Source organism: Halichoeres trimaculatus, unplaced genomic scaffold (genome assembly GCF_033239565.1).
Source record: "Halichoeres trimaculatus isolate MK-OKI-2021-1 unplaced genomic scaffold, fHalTri1.1 fHalTri1_scaffold_13, whole genome shotgun sequence".
Taxonomy (NCBI): domain Eukaryota; kingdom Metazoa; phylum Chordata; class Actinopteri; order Labriformes; family Labridae; genus Halichoeres; species Halichoeres trimaculatus.
In genome coordinates, this window is record NW_027437191.1 from 23,457,809 (window position 1) to 23,472,851 (window position 15,043).

The 15,043-nt window shown below is 38.0% G+C and overlaps 1 protein-coding gene across 3 annotated transcripts in view; it reads left to right on the forward strand.

Moving 5' to 3' along the window:
• eya4 (EYA transcriptional coactivator and phosphatase 4) overlaps positions 1 to 14,956 on the forward strand; it is a 57,075-nt gene extending 42,119 nt beyond the window's left edge. For 2 of the 3 annotated variants that reach the window (XM_074685628.1, XM_074685631.1), the window contains 8 exons: positions 2,253 to 2,389; positions 2,485 to 2,568; positions 8,378 to 8,467; positions 9,686 to 9,744; positions 9,940 to 10,100; positions 10,284 to 10,520; positions 11,984 to 12,084; positions 14,276 to 14,956. In XM_074685628.1, the coding sequence (XP_074541729.1) occupies positions 2,253 to 2,389; positions 2,485 to 2,568; positions 8,378 to 8,467; positions 9,686 to 9,744; positions 9,940 to 10,100; positions 10,284 to 10,520; positions 11,984 to 12,084; positions 14,276 to 14,356 (950 nt within the window). In that variant the 3' untranslated portion in view covers positions 14,357 to 14,956. Of the gene's footprint in view, positions 1 to 2,252; positions 2,390 to 2,484; positions 2,569 to 8,377; positions 8,468 to 9,685; positions 9,745 to 9,939; positions 10,101 to 10,283; positions 10,521 to 11,802; positions 11,904 to 11,983; positions 12,085 to 14,275 lie in introns of all 3 variants that reach the window. The other variant, XM_074685629.1, reaches the window with a different exon arrangement.
• The last annotated feature ends 87 nt before the right edge of the window (positions 14,957 to 15,043 follow it).

Genomic DNA, 15,043 nt, shown 5'->3' on the forward strand with positions numbered 1-15,043 from the left:
AATCACAGCCTTAAAAAGTCTACATCTGTGAAGAAGTCTGTCATGCCGTTTTCATTCAGTTATTTTCACTCTCATTCCCTCCTGATGGCAAAGACTTTCCATCTTTGAACGTAGCAGGATTTTTGAGCTGCACACGCAAGAGCTTGCATCCAAGGTTTGATGCAGTGAGATAGCCATTTTAAATTTCCAGGTGGTTATTGGACTAAAAAGTCAAGCAGTAGAACTAAAAGTTTGATGAGTGAGCACCAAACATTGCGTGTTAAAAGGTGGAAGAAACCTGTGCCTATATGCATGTTTAGTCATTCAACAAACAACACCATTAGTCCTAATGTTCTGTAAAGGAACGGCCCATTTGGCGGCAGAGTTAGCCACATGCATGACTGTAAATAATCGGCCAGTCAACTAATTATGCCATGAAAGCAGCGCAGGTGCAGATTACATCATAATTGAGGGGAAACTCCAGGAAAACCCAATTAAACAAATTTGAACTGCCCATGTCTACCACTTATAAACAGTGATAAACCTGGTCAGCGGTAACGATGTGACTAAGGGAAGATCAAGAAAGATGTTTTTTTTAGCCAGAGAAATTGAGATTTTATTACAAGAATACACATGGACTGACAGTGAGTGAATTAATCAGAAAAACAAAGAGAAAGAGAAAGTTTGGTGATCTTTAACAGAGTAAATGTGTGTGGTGTTTCTGAGCGTACAGTAAAACCTCGTAAATAAAATAAGCAGAAAGTTGCTTTGCGTAACAAGTGCCGCAGCAATACCCCATTACCTTGATGAATAACTCTTAAAGAAATTTATTAACTCCAAAATTTCACCATACACATCTTGGAGGGACCCAGACGTATAAAAGCAAAGAGCAAATCAAGCTAGTAAAACTGACGGCAGTGAGCCTCGCCTGTTTGAGACTTCCATTGTCTCCCTTATCTCATCTGTTCACTGCAAAAATGTGCCTCCTAAATCTAAATTTGCTGTATGGCTGTACATCGCCACCTTTCCAAGGGATTATACACTGTGTTTGCATATTTTGTCTCAAACGGTAACACATCATGCAATGTCTGCCTTTAAACAGGCGCTGTAATCCTGCCGTTAGCGCCTGTAATGGTGGGGTCTGCCTCCATTAAATCGATAGCTTCCCACGTAATTGATACTGACAAGGAGATCCCACTGATAATGGTTTCTTTGGAGCCCAGTGGAGGAGGCTCCACCATGATCAGGACCTGTGTGCAGGTCCGGTCATTACACAAACAGGACCATTAGTCATAACATACTGCTATGGAACTGCATTAGCATTAGCCACATGCATGACTGCCACAAATTGGCCATGGAACCAATCAGACTATGAAAGCGAGGAAAGTGCAGAATGTCATGTGTCCGGAGAACTTCCTGGAAAACCCTTATCAAGCAAAAAAAAAGATAAAGTTGTGTCTCCTGGATCTAAATTTGCTCACAATAATTCACAATATCGTCATATGGATCTGGACACAGATGGAGCCTCCTGTCTGTGCTTTGCGCTCATTTCATCCGTATGTCACCAATGGCTGCTGACTGTCCACTGTTGCAAAATACAAATTCTTGTCATTTTTCTCTTTGTCTTAAGATTTTTTTCCTGGAGTATGTTGCACTATCATGAGAAAGTTAAAAAGAGATGCTCATAAAGAGTCAGAAAAAAACTTAAATGAAACTTTTTTTGTCTTTTACTGATCAATTATCATTCCTCTCTTCTCAAGAATGTATTTTTGTCACTCACGTGCTCCCCGTGCCCCCCTGCTCTCCCTTCCTGATTGAGACATAACAATGCTTGAGCTGAACCGAGCGTCTGTTTCTAGTTACCACACAGCAGTGCGAGCATATGGCATCAGGAGGCAGTATGGGTGTGTGCGTGTGTGTGAGCTCCTGTAGCATCTTTGCAAGAAGCATCAGATTTCCTAACTTTTTACTGATTTATTGTGCGGCTCCTCTGTGAAATCTCGACATGCTGTGTTATCATGAATCAGTCTGAAAACTCGAGCTGCTTCTGTTTACTTTGTCGGTCGTGTTTCAGCTGATCTGCCGTGCCAATTACAGTGAGTTATTAAAGCTGACAAGATGGCTTATTACAGCACAGAGTTTGAATTATGGCTTTTCCTGCAGAGCACCTGCAGGAAAAGTGCAGCATTACTGAAGCTTTAAGGTAGAAAATCAAGTCTGAGAGTGATATAAAGTTTTTAAAAAGAAACTCTGCTGTTTGCATGCTCTCTCAGGAGATTTTGACACGGTTCAAAGCCCCTCCACGCCCATCAAAGAGCTGGACGACCGAGCCTGCAGGAGCGGGGGATCTAAGTCACGAGGTCGAGGCCGCAAAAACAACCCGTCCCCTCCTCCGGACAGCGACCTGGAGGTAAGGGACCAGTCATACCCAGCATCCTGTCCACACCTCAGAGGATTCTCTTTGTTTTGATCTCATCAACATGGTCTCACATCCTCCTCCTGCAGAGGGTGTTCGTCTGGGACCTTGACGAGACAATCATCGTCTTCCACTCTCTGCTCACAGGCTCCTACGCACAGAAATACGGAAAGGTAAGATCACGCTGTTTGTTATGATTTTACTCTCAGTCGGGTTAAATCCCTCCATCATCTCCTCGTCTGCTAAAGTGGAGAAGCAGATCACAGCTGGGATAACACGGCCCGGACTCTGATTGAATGACGACTGATGAATCTTCTCACTTTGGTCCAACTTTGTAAAAAAGAAGCCAAACTCTGGGTTTATAACTGAAACCTCATCTTCCTGATAATCCCCTCAAGTGTTCCTGCAGCGAGTTGTCTGAGGGCTTTTTTACCCTTTCCTTTGACTCACAGGCTTCATCCAGGCAGCTGGGACTTTTGGAGCTTGTTAGAGTGTGTTTCTTTTTTTTAAGGAGGAGCTGCAGAAACCATTAAGAGCTAAATGAAGGCAGAATCCCATCGAGTTTTAAGGTTTGTTTGAGTAGTGAAGACAATTTAAGACAATGATGTCAAGGTGAAAGATTTGATTTTATATAAAGACGCAGCAGTTATAGAAAAATCAAACAGTTTGATTTAGACTAAGATGAAATCTTAAGATTGAAAAAATAATAATTTCTAAACATGGTTTCATAGGATGACAAATTATAATTTGGTTTGAAAGGGTTACACATGTACTCAACCAAAGTTATAAATTTGTGACAAAAATGTGGTATTATGAGGCCAAAGCTGAAATTCAAGAGATTGTATTTGTGACTGAGGCCATGTCCATACATAGTTGGGGATCTTGGAAACTGCATGTATTTCTATATGTTCAGGCCTGTCATCTACGCCAAACTGCAGTTTTACGTCACTAAAAATGAAAATGAAAACTTCAGCCAAAGACAAGGCTTTAGCGAACTCTGGTTTCATGGTTTCATCTCTACGCTATGAAACTTTTTTTTTTGAGTTTTTGATTCTCGAACATCACAGCTGAATGACGGGAGTTCATTCTGATTGGCTGGAAAAGGTTTCACGTCTGAAAAACACTGCCATGTATGGGTTGCTTGCATGCATGCTTCAAGCCGCACTCATCGGCAGATTTGCCTGGTTACATGCGGACAAAAGTATTTTTGAAAATGAATGAAGAAAAATATTTATTTAGAAAAATAATGAAGTAAATTTATGAGACCAAGATCCAAACTTGAGGAGAGCAAAGTCTTTACTTGAAAAGAAAAGTTAGGATCAGTGTTGTTGCTTTATGAGATAAAAATGTGAAGCAAAAGATCAGAAATATAAATCAATTTTTTGAAAAAAAATAAATAAATAAAAAGAATTTATAGGGAAAATTGGTATTTCTGAGATCAAAGCATTACATTCATGAGATAATAATGTGGAAGTCTTTATCTGTGTTAAAATAAGGAAAAAAAGCTGTAAATTAATCCACTTCGGTTCAAAAGTTAGGACAAAAGTCTTACATTTACAATGAGATGAAACTATACGACTAAAGTTGAACAATTTTGACCAAAGTTTTTGAATTTAAAAGACAAAAATAAAAATGTCTTAAATTTACTGGACATTTTTGTTAATCCATAATTTGGAAGATTAAAGTTATTTATTTTGGAAACTAGAGATAAGATTTTAACCGTATCAAGGTCCAAAGTCAATGCGTCAAAGTAAAAAGTCTTGTATTTGCAAAAATTGAAAAAGGGACTGATCAGCGCTGTACTTTTTGTATACTTTGTTCATACCTCAGTAAAAAAGATTTTGACTTTAAAAAAGGGGAAAAATCTATTTTTTAATCCATAAGAATAAATCAATCAGGTTTTATTTACAACCACCTTTCATACAAATGAAGTGCAGTTTGAAGTGATTGACAGAGATAGAACAAGATAAAATGAATCATCTAAATCTGTAAAATGAATTATGGTAAAACAAAACAAAAAAAAGTGAAAAAACTTAATAACACTAAGATTATAAATAGTTTAAAGAAATTTTAAAAAGGGATACAGGGAAGAAGTTGTAATTTTATGATAAAGAAGTTGAGGAAGTCTCAGTTAATATGAGACTGAATGATCGCCTCGGTCTCTGAAAGCAAACCCAAAACTTCACTTTCAGATGACTCAAGGCTGATATTCAGCTGTATAAATATAACGTACAAGAAACAGACACCAAAAATGAGTTTCCTATTGATACAAGTCCAATATCTCTCATTGTACTCCTACTTTACATCAAATACTTGAGGAATGTTTTTACAAATTTATGATGATGACCACATGCTTTATAAAAATGTCTTTAAAAGCATCAAATGGATCTGTTAGTTTATCATAATTTAAGATCTTAATTTGCATGGAGACACATGTTCCAGATGTAAACTTTCAAGGTGGTCTGGCCTTGTTAAACACGCTGTTTTAGTCCTCTTTGTTTAATAGCTGCTGGCTCTGATCTGGATCATCCTATGTGGCCAAAGCTGCAGCTTTTTATTGGGTGACGTTGTTTCCTCTGAGCGCTGCAAAGGCCACCACTGGCCTGTCGCTCCGCAGCCTGCAGAGTCCAGTCTGATATTCTGGTTTGGCAGCTGAACAAAAGCTGGCACTGCACGCAGAGTTATGAGCCCGGGCGTTTTACAGATCGGGTTTGTGGGCACTGATTTACTTCCTCTTTGAGCTTAATTTAATGTTTGGCCACTGGTATTGAATGGTTATGAAAATGCTCCGATGAGTTGTAAATTTTCTGTGCGAGTATGAAAAGAAGAACTCAAGCATCCAGGTTTTTAATTCAGCTACTTTAGTGAGGGAGTAAAGTTTTTTTTAACAGGATAAATGTAACAAAGTGCTTCACATAAAGTAAATACAAACTTTACAAAAACAAAAGCACATAGAAAATTGACATTAAATATAAAAAAGTAATTTTAAATTAATAAACTAAGGGTCAGCCAAATTTGTTGGATTAATGTCGTAAAGTTGGGAGAATAGAGTAGTTAATTCTTAGGATTTAGGTCAAAGGTTAATCAAAATCAAGTCTTGAATTTACAAGATAAAAGCTAGAAATTTACAGAATCAGAGTCCTAAATTTTACTGTCATAATCTGTGAATTTTTGTAACATAAGCCATCCATACAGGATTCAAGTTTAAAGTTTACTGAATTCACCAGATTTCGGTCAAAAGGTAAAAAGAACAAAGATCAAGATTTATCACCTTGGTAATTTTACAGGATAACAATAAAAATGTGTAATTTTTTTTTAAATAAAAGTTGTAAATTTGGGAGAATTGTGTTGGAAATTTATTAAGTTTACAGAATAAAATGTTGATTTAACAACACTAGGGTAAAACTGTCTAAGATTGAGGTTGTAAATTTAAGGCAAAGAATTTATGGGACAGTACGAGACAGTAGCGTAAAAAGTTAAAAGCAAGGGTAATGACTTGGTCGACCTAACCCTAACCTCTTTTCTGACAAAATTAGTTTTTGTAGAAGATACTCAGGGGAACTTCTGGTTTACATGAATTTTGGCGCCCCCTGTGGGCAACTCAGAATATCATGTTTCATTGCTGATTGTCCCTATACATATGCAGGGAGCATGTTAAAACAGAAACGATTCGATTTTTTGAACCTTAACCCTAACCATGAGGTAATCTTAGGTCGCTAAGTCCATGTAAGCTGAGCGAGCATTAGCATAAAAAAAGACAAGATCAGCGCCGAATAACTACCCCTGAAATAATTTTACAAGCATTTTTTCACCTCGTCTGCCACCAATGCTCTGAAGAAATACAGTGGCAGCTGTGTCTGTTCACACCTCGCCCAAAATAGTGTTTACAATGTTGATATAGCAACTAGCAGAGCTACATATGGGCAGCTCCCACAGGAGCTCAGAGGATGCTTTCTGCAGGGATCTTGTTTTAAATGATAACACACAGAAGGATCATCATTTTGGAGTGTTCAGTGCTGAAGAGAGGTGTGGAAACAGTGAAATTTTCTTTAGAACTGAACAATGAAAGCTTTCCCTGGATGACAGCCAACATTAATCATCACCCGACAAACAAACCTGAGCACCTCTTGTTCTGAGTGACGGGAAAAGAAACGCTGTGAAGTTTTGGAGAACATAACAGAGCGCTAACCCTTTCTTTCTCCACACTTTCTCACACTCAGGAATGTTGTCAATCTTTTCCTCCCTCTGTCTCTTTTCCTCACTCACTCACTTTTGCACTCCTTTCACTCGCTTTCTTTCTATTCTGGTCGTCTGACAGCGTCAGCGAATCGCGCTGCGAGCTGTCATCCCTCTCTGACCTATCACAGATGATGGTTTTTGCAGCTGAGCCCCCGGCTGGCAAACACACACGCACACACACACACACACACACACACACACGCACACACACACACACACACACACACACACACACACACACACACACACACACACACACACACACACACACACACACACACACACACACACACAAACCATTCACATGCCACATACACTCCAAGCATCTCTCATTGAGGTTACACACTCACCAGTACACACATAAAAACACACACTAACACCCACCAATACCAAGCATGAGGAATGTTGATGGGACAGAACAAGTGCAACCTGTCTGTCAGCATCTGCTCTGATGAGTGGAGAGTACCAACTGGTGTGTGTATGTGTCAGTGTGTGTGTAGGGGGTGGATTTGAAACAAGTAGTGTGTATAACAGTTTTTTTTCTTTTTCATGGGAAAGCAATTGAAAAAAAGGAAAGCAGTGTTTACAGATTGAGTGTTAGAGTCTAGGAAAGTTTGCAGATGGAGTTCCTCAGGGATCACTGATCAGTCCACAACTCTTTCACATTGTATCAATAATATCTACAAGATTTTTTTAAAGAGGGGATATTAAATTTTTTAAAATCTTTTTTTTTGTCCCTCTGGTGCCCCCGTTGTACCTAAAAAAAACATTTCTCTCACACTGGTGTTTCAGTAAACCCTTATTTCAGCCTTTGGCTAAAACGCTTTTGTTTTAGCTCCTGTCTCTTTAAAGTTTTCGCTCCACAAACCCCCTTCCCCTTATTGGCCAGCCCTCTCACAGCACTACACAGATATTTCCAGCAACTGTCACTCATGTTGTTGATTTCTTTTGCAATAAATGAAGTTAGTAATTTTCTTCGGTATCTGTATTCTTTAGCAATTCAGCTAGCAAACAGCTTTGGGACATGCTACAGTCATCATCTGATGGGAATATTGTACCACAACCAAGTGCCAGTAAAAACAATAAAAAACTGTCATTTTCAAATGTGATGTAATAGAGATTTGATCATTAATAAAGAAATCAACGTTCAAAGCTTTGACTTTGAATCAGTTATGTCATCATTTCAAGTCTCTAGAGATCTTGTGTTATTTTAAAAGAGTGTTTTAATCAGTTTACAGACAGATTCAGGGATTTTACATCATATGTACATGTAGAGGTTTAGAAATCTGCACACACACATATCCAGCATTGGTATTTATATCCATCTTTAATAATACCCTCTTTAATCGTGTTATATGGGCAGGTGAACCTTCTGTTGTTCTTGTTTATTCAGTTACTTACTTGTTTTTTTCTACATGTCTTATTGGCTCTTCTTGTGATTCTGCAAATTATGCAAATAAAGTGTCTGTATGTATTCCTTACAGAGAGCTTGAAAAAGAATTAAATTTTTGGGTTAAATTATGAAATGATGCCAGTAAAAAGTTTTAAAGCTGTAAATGAAGCTTATAACTGAATTACACGTTGTTGTTTTCTGTATGCTCTTAAAGCTAGGTGCTTAATTACATTGTAAAAAAAAATGTTTAGGCTTCAATAAGCTTTGTTTGACATGTCCACACAGTGAAAACATTTGTGTGTTTATGTGTAATGTCTGAATAAAAACATTAATATTATCTCTCTCATCAGGACCCTCCCATGGCGGTGACGCTGGGTCTGAGGATGGAGGAGATGATCTTCAACTTGGCCGACACACACTTATTCTTTAATGACCTGGAGGTGAGACACTCACATCACACAAACACACACATTGAAATGGGTTTAGTTTTTAACTGGAGAGGCTCCCATTCATCTAAGTAACACCACTGCCCTCTGGTGTTGTATAGAGAAACTGTACCTACTTTACTGTAAGCGCTGCATGCTGTTTTCTTGTGGTTTGAAAATAGAAATACTACCAATAAGATCTGATTAGAAAGTGCATTAAAAGTGATTGAATGTAGATTTTATTATTTATATAGTTATATGTCACTGTCAAGTTTGTGAGAGGGGTTGTAGTGGGGTTTTCCGGCTCTGCAATAGCATGTAGAGCAGGAGACAGTATCCAGTAAGTGTGGAAAGCAACCAAAGGTTTTACCGCACCTCTTCAGCACTTTCCTTATGTACCTTATGGTTAGTATTCTTTCCCATGTTGTGTCCTAAACAGATGTCAAACTGAAAATCTGTGACTCTGTGTGACACTGTTTGAAACACACATTGACACAGTTAAACTAAATAACAAGACACTGCAAGCTTTATATTGAATGTACAGCGGTCTAGCTTTTGGTGACTGGCAGGAGCTTTTTGGCTCCTGTATCCTTAAAACCCCATAGGGTCACTTAAGAGGAAGTATTGTGTTTTTAAAGTGTCCCTCTGGTGCCCCTGTATCAGCCAACACAATAAGAAAAATACTTTTTTCAACTAGTATTTTAAATTGTAGGGATGTGAACTTCTTGCAAAATCTACTTGAAGAGGGGCTATGTATTTGGTATGGGGTGTTGCTTATGCTTGGGAAAGCTACTGAAACGACTTCAGTACGTAAAAATTAATGATACTGTGTTAGAGTTTAGGAAAGTGACCCATGGAACACCTCAGGGATCACTGGTTGGTCCTCAACTGTTTCCATGCTATATCACTGATGTTTGCAGTGTAACTAATTTCTTTAAAGAGGGGGTATTTTGCTTTTTTAAGTCATTATTTTGTTCCTCTGGTTGCCCAGAGTAACTCAACGTGGTTGTTACAGCTCATAAAAATCTATTTTTTTCTCACACTAGTGTTTTTTTAGAGAACTCTTAATCATCCTCTGTATGAGACACTTCATTTTAGCGATTTCTACAACATATGATTGTGTGGAGGTTTGAAGATCTGCTTGTCTAATTTGAACATCCAGAATTGTCCTTTTAAATCCATGTTAAAAAATAGGATGTTCCTTTTTAAGTTCTTGTTTATGTGTCTGCACAGGAGTGTGACCAGGTTCATATCGATGACGTGTCCTCAGACGACAATGGCCAGGACTTAGGGTGAGGATTTAGATATTTATCATTCATAAATTTCACCATTTACCCTAAATCTTTGAGGATGAATGTGACCTGATGTTCATTTTGTTACTGTTTTAAGACATTGATGATGTGTTTGTGCTTCTGGATGATAAGAAATAAATCTTTTCTTCTACCAGAGCAGATTTTGGAAATAAAACATATCATTATTATCGACAGTACTTACAGTTTTGCAACTGATGGCTTCCATGCAGCTGCAACCAGCGCCAACCTGTGCCTGGCTACGGGCGTCCGCGGCGGGGTCGACTGGATGAGGAAGCTGGCCTTCCGCTACCGACGGGTCAAAGAGTTGTATAGCACGTACAAAAACAATGTGGGGGGTAAGCCAATGAGACAGCAGTTTGTTGGAAAGAGGAAAATGTCTCGAGTTATTCATAATTTATTCATAACCAGTTATCAAAAACAACGAGTTGGCTCAAGGACAGTATGTAAAGTTTCATCACATGCCATCATTAGACTTTGTTTAATCGCTGCCTCTGTTCCCCCTCGTGTTGTGGTTTCAGGCCTGCTGGGTCCAGCTAAAAGAGATGCCTGGCTGCAGCTCCGAGCTGAGGTCGAAGCTCTCACCGACTCCTGGCTCACACATGCGCTCAAGTCTCTCTCCATCATCAGCTCCAGGAGTAACTGCGTAAACGTGTTGGTGACCACGACGCAGCTCATACCGGCGCTCGCTAAAGTTCTCTTGTATAGTCTGGGATCTGTTTTCCCCATCGAGAATATCTACAGCGCAACCAAAATAGGTACGTCCTGAATTCACACCATCACAAATTATGTAATATGGAAGAACTGATGTTTCTGTATGTTTGACTTACAGCTTTTTATCATTCAAAGGTTGAGTATTTGATCCATTTTAATGACGCTCATTCATCTCCCCCTTGTCTTACTGAAATCCTGTCGTTTTGTGATAGAAAACCTGTACCTTTAGTTTAATTAAGCTATACTTCAAGTAAAGTTTGTTGACTTTATGGTTAACATTCTACTTTATAAGACTATAAGAGTAAGAGAAAAAGAGAAAGTCAAATTCATTCATTCACAGCCAATTCTTTTTTTTTTAATTTGGATGTTAAAGTCAATGCTCTGAGATTTAATTAGATTTTTATTTTTTTTGTCTTAAATTTATTAAATAATATAATTTTTAATTTTGTTTCACAACAAAATTCGGAGATTGAGGTCAGGAATTTTGACTTTTTTGCCTCCACTTTCAGAAATTAAAGTCAGCAGTAAACAAAGTTAGGGGGAAAAAACGATCAGATTACTCAGATTTTTGACCCATTTTTTTTAGAATTATTGGTTAAGATCCTAATTTTGACCTTTTTTGTCTCAAAAAACTCTGAGATTCAAGTCACAATTTGACTTTCCTTCTCAAAATTCTTGGATAAAAGTCAGAAATCTTGTGGAGAATTGTCAGAATTTTAACTTTTCTAGGCATACAGTTTTTTAATTTTAACTACATTTTCTATGGAAGAGAATTAGGGTTATATTTATTTTTATCACTATCATTCCTAGATTAAAATAAGAATTCCGAGGAAAAAAGTCAGAATTTTCATTCTGATTTAAATCTAGAAATAGTGGTAATAAAAAATCTCCGATCTTTTTTTTTCGGTGGCCCTAATCCTTTTTCTGTGATTTCCATATGTATGGGATCAGTGTTTAAACTTTGACATTTTCTTTAGCAAAAGAAAAAGGCAGTCGCTCTTTTCTTTTTTTTTCTTTTTTTCGTAAAAGCATCATGAAATAAAACAAATTTATCATCTTTTACTTTCATAATTTGACACATTTTGGCTTCTCTATAAAAGTTTCTTTTTTGCACACTTATCATTTTTATAGTACCTTTTGAACCTTTATATAGTATAAGAGGAAAGATGAATGGGATTATATATTCATAGAAAATTATTGTATTGTTTAAAGAGTGGCGCTCCCTGTCTTACACACACTCACACACACACACTCACACACAGCTGTGCTTCTTCATGTGTTTGATTTCCATGTAAACAAATGTGAAAGCCGTGTGTTTGTCTCCAGGCAAAGAGAGCTGTTTTGAGCGTATAGTCTCCCGCTTTGGCACTAACATTACATATGTTGTGGTTGGCGATGGGAAGGATGAAGAGCATGCAGCCAGCCAGGTAAAATAACAGCTCCTGAACTTTGACCCCTCTGACCATGTGACCCTCCTTCCTCCCCTCTTTATTTGTGTTTTTTGCAGGAAAAGAGAGTTGCTTTGAGCGCATAATGCAAAGGTTTGGCAGGAAAGTAGTGTATGTTGTAGTTGGGGACGGTGTGGAAGAGGAGCAGGCGGCCAAAAAGGTAATGGACCCCCTCGGCCTCACTGTGACCCCACCTCCTCCTCACAGTGTGAGCTCTGATTGGACGAAGCCTGCCTTTCTGTGCTGTAGAGGTTTTGTGTTGGTCTTTGGTTTTGTTTCTGTTCTACTTGCTGTTGCTTTTTTCCATTTTTTATGGAGTAGCAGACTTTTGATCACAGCTCTTCATGAATCCAGATTCAAATGTACATTTTGCACCTCCTCTTCAAAAACAAATTTATGAGCTAATATTTTAAACAGAGAGTTATCAATTTGGATTGTATTGATCAATAATTGACCTGGTTTTTAAATGAAAGGTTGCCTAAATGTACACGATGGTTAAGCTTTAAATAATCTTTGTTTAGAGCAGCATTGATGGTTATTATTCAGAATACCGAAAATAACAACTAGTGATGTTGTCAACTGTTTGTGCCCAGAAATGAACAAACGTCCCATCTTCTCTCCAGCTTTGGGTTTCGGTCTTGATGCTGGGTGCTGGACTAGTCCATGGAGGAATTTGACATTGTGGGAAATCTGCTTTCACGCTGACTGAGATGAGATAATGAGCGCAGCGCTCTTATCTGCCTGTTTAGAGCGTAGCTACAGCAGCTAGGTACCTCAGCTAATTGCACTGGAACAGGGTTCCCAGAGTTTTCAGATCCAGGAGAAAATAGAGTAATCTCCATGTTAAGACTTAAATAGGAAGTGGAACTTATTGGTACATGGAGGACAAGGGAAGTTAGTCTTAACTGAGCTCACAGCTAAAGTCACTGCACTGTGCCATTTAGTCTCTGAACTTCATTGTGACAAAACCTTTGGAAACTGTCTTCATTTAGACTGAATCCAGATAAAGTTTAACATTTCTACTGATCAATGTTCTCTTGAAGTACTCACTAAGCTAATCTAGTTCATGTTGACTTTCAACAGATTATATATAAAACAAAAGCATGTGACCCCAGTCAACAAAGCATGTTTTATCACTATGAAAGCAGATGCCTGGAGCCACTGGATCATTGAATTGAAGAGGAATGGCAGCTAGATTTTTGAAAAACTTTTACTGACCTCATTTAGATTCAGTTTTGATCTAAAAATGTTTTTAATCCAAGTGCAGATATTGTTTTTTTTCTTAGAACTCTTAGCCAGAACTCAAACTTATTTTCTAAAATCTTGAGCTTAAGGTGAGAATTATAACTTTTCTTCCCAGGATAATGACTTTCAAAAAGATTAAAGAATTCTAAATCTTCATCTTTGGATCCTTACGTCGAAATTGGAAATAAGAATTTTTTTTCTCTTTGTAGAATTCATAAATTCTGGCATTTATTTGCGGATCTCTCTTTTTTGGGAAGTCTTCTTAAATTCTCTATTTTTTGAAGAACTTTGAGTCAAAATTTGGACTCCCCATCACTAAATTCTGAGATTAAAGTAAAAGTTTTGAAACTCTCTGTAAAAGCCTTTGATTTTTTTTTTGTAGAATTATTAAAATTATTATTATTATTTGGTCCTAGAACTCTTTTGTTCTACGTAGAACTCTTATTCTGAACACCATTTTTTTTCTTAGATTGGATTCCATTTTATCATGGGACTTTGAGTCAAAGTTTTGAAACTTTTTCTGGAACACTTCGACTCTATTATTGTAGAAAGCTTACTTTTTCTTTCTAGAATCCTCTATAAATTACTTTAATCCAGAATCCTCAAGTTACTTATAGATTCCATTTTCATACAAGTCTTAGAATTACAACTCAGACTTTGTCCCCTTAGCAATTTCAGATTAATCAGAATAAGACCCTAGAATCTGACCTTTAACTTGGAACTCAGAATTCTAAAATCAAAATTAAAATTCAGATTCCTAAACTTAAATTTCTAATCTAATTGTCAGAATTGGGGGGGATCTCAAAGTCCAATTTTTGTTTAGAGTGTTTACACTAATGTTGGCACACTTATTCTCGTTAAAATGAGCTTGTTGCCGCTCCGTTAATTAAATTATACTCAGGATCATCTTACTCAGGCAGCAGGAAGCTTGTTTCCCAGAATGTCAACCTTATCCTTGAAGCAGAGTGATCGCATGGATTTTGTTTGCAGTGCTTTTTGCAGAACCAGCTGCTCCAAGCTACAGTAGTGTAGCTTGCATGTCTGTAGGTGGCGGTGTGCTGTGTGTCGCTGTCCTGCTGGTATAAACGTGTTTTTCTACTCCGCAGCACAACATGCCTTTCTGGAGGATATCCAGTCACTCTGACCTGCTGGCACTACACCAAGCACTGGAGTTTGAGTACCTGTAACTGTTCCTGCAATATGGACTGAATGTTACCATGGAAACTATCAGCCAGGCAGCCTCCTTCTTTTGTATCACTATTTAAGAACAAAGCACACACTGCAACTGTTTTTGTGATTTCTTTTTTTCTTGATTTTTGAGCGTCTGGATTTACAAACTCTGAATGGTCTTAAGAAGCAGAGGAGAAGTGACACATGAAGAACAGGACTCTGGGAGAAATGTTGGAATACACGGCTGTGAAAACCACACTCCTCCTCTCAGCTGTGACAGACTGAACCCTTCCATGACCCCAGAGGACACTTCAGTCGTTGATCCTCGGCTTCTCTGTACAGGCAGCGTCACGTGTGCGAGGACTACGGCTGCTTTTTTTTTTTTAGGTTTTCTTCCTGGTGGTATAATCTCAACACATCGATGCCGTCTGTGCAGAAACTCCTGTAAATTATTGATCATAAACTTAAAGGCAGTGGTGGGTATTACGCTGAAGGGACGGGGACTATACTTTGGAGGTTTTTGTAATTTTGGGTGGGGGGCTAAGAATGTGTGTCATGATGTGTTGTGCCTTAATGTGTTTGAATGTCTTTTCTTTATTCAGAAATGTTTATGTATGTAGATATAAAGGTCAAAACCTATCTAAATGATCCAAGCTTCTTGTCTTTCATACTCATTTCAGTCATCCCATCAAATATCCCGTTTC